The sequence below is a fragment of the Bison bison genome, unplaced genomic scaffold (genome assembly GCF_000754665.1).
Source record: "Bison bison bison isolate TAMUID 2011002044 unplaced genomic scaffold, Bison_UMD1.0 scf7180017864218, whole genome shotgun sequence".
Classification (NCBI taxonomy): Eukaryota; Metazoa; Chordata; class Mammalia; order Artiodactyla; family Bovidae; genus Bison; species Bison bison.
In genome coordinates, this window is record NW_011494790.1 from 3047947 (window position 1) to 3053971 (window position 6025).

At 37.9% G+C, this 6025-nt stretch overlaps 1 protein-coding gene across 1 annotated transcript in view; it reads left to right on the forward strand.

The window, feature by feature from the left end:
* The first annotated feature begins 4709 nt into the window (after positions 1-4709).
* Positions 4710-6025, forward strand: part of RNF180 (ring finger protein 180) — a 245803-nt gene continuing 244487 nt past the window's right edge. The window contains exon 1 of the mRNA XM_010845509.1: positions 4710-4770. Within this exon, the coding sequence (XP_010843811.1) occupies positions 4741-4770 (30 nt within the window). The 5' untranslated portion in view covers positions 4710-4740. The remainder of the gene's footprint in view (positions 4771-6025) is intronic.

Here is a 6025-nt window from a genome sequence, read left to right on the forward strand (position 1 = left end):
GTATCAAGATTGCCGGGAGAAATATCAATAACCTCAGATATGCAGATGACACCACCCTTATGGCAGAAACCAAAGAAGAACTAAAGAGCCTCTTTTGAAAGTGAAAGAGGAGAGTGAAAAAGTTGGCTTAAAACTCAACATTCAGAAAACTAAGATCATGGCATCTGGTCCCATCACTTCATGGGAAATAGATATGGAAACAGTGGCTGGCTTTATTTTTCTTGGCTCCAAAATCACTGCAGATGGTGACTGCAGCCATGAAATTAAAAGATGCTTACTCCTTGGAAGGAATGTTATGACCAACCTAGACAGCATATTCAGAAGCAGAGACCTTACTTTGCCAACAAAGGTCCATCTAGTCAAGGCTATGGTTTTTCCAGTGGTCACGTATGGATGTGAGAGTTGGACTATAAAGAAAGCTGAGCGCCAAAGAATTGATGTTTTTGAACTGTCGTGTTGGAGAAGACCCTTGAAAGTACCTTGGACTGCAAGGAGATCCAACCAGTCCATCCTAAAGGAGATCAGTCCTGGGTGTTCATTGGAAGGACTGATGCTGAACCTGAAACTCCAATATTTTGGCCACCTGATACAAAGAGCTGACTCATTTGGAAAGACCCTGATGCTGGGAAATATTGAGGGCAGGAGGAGAAGGGGACGATAGAGAATGAGATGGTTGGATGGCATGACCGACTCAATGGACATGGGTTTGGGTGAACTCTGGGAGTTGGTGATGGACAGGGAGGCCTGGTGTGCTGTGATTCATGGGGTCTCAAAGAGTTGGACACTACTGAGTGACTGAACTGAGGTGCCAAGACTTGTTGATTTGATTTCAGTGAACACTTGTGACTGTGATTTTTGGTGCCAGGTACAGTATTTGATTGTAAAATGCAGGTTTGAATAGAATATGGTGCTTTTTAGGATATCACCATTAATTAATAAGACACATACACACATAAGTGTACTAGAACTTGACTAGTACTGCTGTTGAGGCACATGCAGCATTGCATGGAAACACAGAAGAGGGAAGAATTGTTTTCTGGGGAGTGTCTGTAAAAAAAGATTTTGAGCTCAGCCTTAAATGATAGAAAGTATTTCTTAAAGTCAGAGGAAAAAGAAGTGATTTACAAGAAGAGAGAATAGCAAATTTGGAAGTGGGAAAGCAGAAAAAGGTATTTTTAGAAACTGCACAAAAATCTGCATAGTGTTTATATGGAGTGTTCATGGAGGGGACACCAAGACTTGAGAGCTAGTTTGGAGTTGGGTTTTAAAGGATTTAAAGGGACTTTTTGTTTTTTAAAGAGGAAAGACTAAATGATCTTTTTATTCTTTTTAGAAAATATTGCAAAATTGTGGTATGAAGAGGCAATTAAAAATTATGCAGCTAAAAATATAGGGGAAAGATATAGAAGATTATACACATACGTCAGGACAGTTAAATTGGTAAAAAATGTAATGAGTTTTTAAAATTTTGAGGTTTTAATGTCCATGGTAAAAGTTTCTTTTTAACTCTTTGAAATATGTGTAGGTTCAGTTGTGAATTATGAATTACAGATTCACAGAGAAATCCTGTATACCCTTCAAACAGTCTACTTTATTCAGATTTTAACAGTTGCACACACTTGTGTTTGTGTATATTTAGTTCAATGCAGTCTTTTCACATGTGTGGATTCATATGAGCAAACCACAATCAGATACATAACAGTTCCGTCACAGGAATCCTTTGTGCTATCTAATGAACCTTTTTTGACATCTTAAGAAGCTTAGACTGTTTGTTTTTAATTAAAGTGTAGTTGCTTTTGGCTGGTCAGGTGGCAGTAGTGGTAAAGAACCTTCCTGCCAGTGCAGGAGGCTAAGAGACGTGGGTTCCATCTCTTGTGTTGAGAAGATCCCCTAGAGGGAGGGCGTGGCAACCTACTCCAGTATTCTTGCCAAGAGAATCCCATGAACAGAGGAACCTGGCAGGCTACAGTCCATAGGGTCACAAAGAATTGGACTTAATGTTTGTTTCATGTGTACAACATAGCGATTCAGTATTTTTACAGATTATATTTATTTAAAGTTATAACCATATAATGGCTGTTTTTATCTGTGCTGTACAATGTATCCTTGTTGCGTATATATGTTATGCATAGTGGTACCTCTTACTCCCATAGTCCTGTCTTTCCCCCTTTCCTTCTCCCCACTGGTAACTACTGAATTTGTTCTCTATATCTGTGAATATGGTTTTCTTTTGTTATATACATTGATTTGTTTTATTTTTTAGATTCTACAGGTAAGTGATAGCATAGGGTATTTGCCTTTCTCTGTCAAATACTTATTCCACTAAGGTTAATACTCTGAAGGTTTGTTCATGTTGTTGCAAATAGAGCTTAGACTGTATTGTGTCCCCCCGAGTGTGATCTTCAGATCACCTGTAATAGAATCACCTAGTATGCTTGTTAAATACACAGAGTCCTACCTTAGAAACATTGAATTAGATTTTCTGGAACTGTGACCTACATTTAAATAAACTCCCTAGGTGCTTCTAAAGTGCTTCTTAAACTGTACTTATGAGGATATGACTTTGAGGTGATATTCAAAAAGTAAAAAGAAACATGAAATATTTTTACAGTATATTTTTAACAGCATATTAAAATTTTGATTTCAACATGAAATAAATATGAACACTATTAAGATATTTAACATTCCTATTTTTCTATATGGTATTCAAAGTCCCGTGTATGTTTTACACCTACTGTGCATGTCAGTTTAGATTAGCCACATTTCGAGTGCTTAATAACACGTCTAACAAGTGGCTACCATGCAGGGTAGACAGAGCAAACAGCCAGCACAAAGGCCCTAAGGAAGATTCATGTAGAGATAGCATTTGACATTCAGAAGTTGAAATTATTGGTCTAGAGCTTTGGAAAAAAAAATCAAACTAGATATATAGATTTAAAAATCATTGCCATAAAAGAGTTGTCACACAGTATAATTCTCAGATTTTCAGTGAAAACTTATTAGAATCACCAGTAGGGCTTTTTCTAATTGCATGATCCCACTGCAAGAGGGTGTGGAACCGCCTGGAGGAAGGGGAGAAATGGGGAGGTGTGGATGGATATCAGGGAGAGGGAGAGCATAGGCAGGTATGGAGTTTCTCCTTTGTTGATTCTGATAGCCCCTCCCTACAAGCCCCACTCCTGGTTGGGAACTACTGGTGGTTTAAAGGGAGTTGAGTATAGATGCCAATAAGACAATTGAGAAATGGATGGAGTGCGAGTGAAGCTAAGTAAAGGAGGAGGAGGAAGAGGTCAGGGTATTTGCAAATTCAGATGTTATTGATGATCATTGAGGACGGACTTTAAATGGAGTGTTCATCTGGGCCAAGATGGGTTCTGAAGATGCCAGTGAAGACTGAACTGCTGCCTAGCACTTGAAGGTCAGAGCTAGATTGGCTTCAAGAGTGGCATGCTGTGCCCTTCCAGGCAGAGTTCCTCAAATCCTTCCTTTAAATTTGGCTAAAGTCCATCTATATTCCCTCTCTGGTCCTTTCAGCTGTTATTAGTACATTTTAGTTAATTGTTTGTGTATTAACACAGCCTGTCCTCATCCTGGCCACATTAGAGGATCACCTGGGGAACTTTTTAATAAAATGTACCTGTTCCTAACTCCCTCTCCATCTCAGAAAAAGTCAAAATTGCTATGAGTGGAACTTGGCCTGGACATCATTATTTTTTAAAACTTAAGTGATTCTAATGAGCCAGGGTTGAAAGCTGTTGATGTAGAAAGCATAGTGAAGTCTGTGACAGAAAATAAGTTTTTCTCATCATTGTGCCTCCAGAGTTTGACTCATTGTGTGGCATATGGTTGGTTAGCTCTCAGTAAATGTTTGTTAAATAAGTGAAATACTAAAGAGCTAGCAAATGAGGAACTGTGGCCAAGGAACTAGGCAGGCCCTAGTGTACAGCTTAATAAATTAACAGTTCCTTTTTAAATGATGATTAGTTACCAGGCAGATTCTTAAATACACTGCAATTTGGAATCCTTATTAGTGTGAAACTTTCCTCAAACTCATCTAAATCTCAGTACTGACATAAAATCTCAGGTATAAAAATAGGCTAAAAAATGTTAGGGTTATTATCTAAGTCTTTTTGTTTGATTGCACATACCACAAGATGTAATATTGTTCTACTGAATACAGTATACAAGAAAAATTATTGCATTTAGGATACAGGATTTTTCCCATTAATTTGAAGCAATTACTTCCAGTTTTCACAGAAATAACTATAACTCAGTAAATCCTATTATATTTAAAATTTAATAAACATCCTATTTATAAGAATAAAATTATTTGTTATGACCCTTTTAACCGCAGTAACTTTAATTAACTCTTTGGCAGTTGCCTTTTACAACTTCTAGTGAAGACAGATGGAAAGAAATAAAATGTTTTGCAAAAGTAAGCTGGTAGTCACTAATATACTGCATGATTATCATGGATATAGTTTATAGAGCACCCATAGCCTAATAGTAGTAGGTACCTCAATAAATGATAATTCTTTCTGGTACACATGTAGCTGATGCTGTTCAAAGGGTTTAGAAAATCAGGTTTAATCTGACATGGTTTAACATTCTAAAAATGCATTAATTTTTCCACAGATGAAGAGAAGCAAAGAATTGGTAACTAAAAATCATAATCAAGAAGACATAAGTATTCTTCGTTGTTGGAAATGTAGAAAATGTATAGCAAGTTCTGGTTGTTTCATGGAATATCTTGAGAATCAAGTGACTAAGGTGAGTACTGCTAACTGTACCGTGTTCAACTGATTTCCTAGTATAGGAATGCTGGGGACACGTCTACACATGGACCCATATCCCTTCCATACCTGACGGCTTTTACCTTATTTTACCTTATCCACGGAAAACAATTCAGAGTGGCATTCAAAAGGCATCCAACCTTCCACAGTTACCATCATTTTACCTCCAGCTACTAACAATAATGTGACCTTAAAGTTTTTTTTTTCAATATAAATTTATTTATTTTAATTGGAGGTTAATTACTTTACAATATTGTATTGGTTTTGCCATACATCAACATGAATCCGCCACAGGTATACACGTGTTCCCCATCCCGATCCGCCCTCCCTCCACCCTCCCTGTACCATCCCTTTGGGTCGTCCCAGGGCACCAGCCCCAAGCAACCAGTATCATGCATCGAACTTGGACTGGCTATTCGTTTCATATATGATGTTATACATGTTTCAATGCCATTCTCCCAAATCATCCCACCCTCTCCCTCTCCCACAGAGTCCAAAAGACTGTTCTATACATCTGTGTCTCTTTTGCTGTCTTGCATACAGGGTTATCGTTACCATCTTTCTCAATTCCATATATATGAGTTAGTATACTGTATTGGTGTTTTTCTTTCTGGCTTACTTCATTCTGTATAATAGGCTCCAGTTTCATCCACCTCATTAGAACTGATTCAAATGTATTCTTTTTAATGGCTGAGTAATACTCCATTGTGTATATGTACCACAGCTTTCTTATCCATTCATCTGCTGATGGACATCTAGGTTGCTTCCATGTCCTGGCTATTATAAACAGTGCTGCAGTGAACATTGGGGTACACGTGTCTCTTTCCCTTCTGGTTTCCTCAGTGTGTATGCCCAGCAGTGGGATTGCTGGATCATAAGGCAGTTCTATTTCCAGTTTTTTAAGGAATCTCCACATTGTTCTCCATAGTGGCTGTACTAGTTTGCATTCCCACCAACAGTGTAAGAGGCTTCCCTTTTCTCCACACCCTCTCCAGCATTTATTGCTTGTAGACTTTGGATCTCAGCCATTCTGACTTGCGTGAAATGGTACCTCATTGTGGTTTTGATTTGCATTTCTCTGATAATAAGTGATGTTGAGCATCTTTTCATGTGTTTGTTAGCCATGTGTGTGTCTTCTTTGGAGAAATGTCTATTTAGTTCTTTGGCCCATTTTTTGATTGGGTCATTTATTTTTCTGGAATTGAGCTGTAGGAGTTGCTTGTATATTTTTG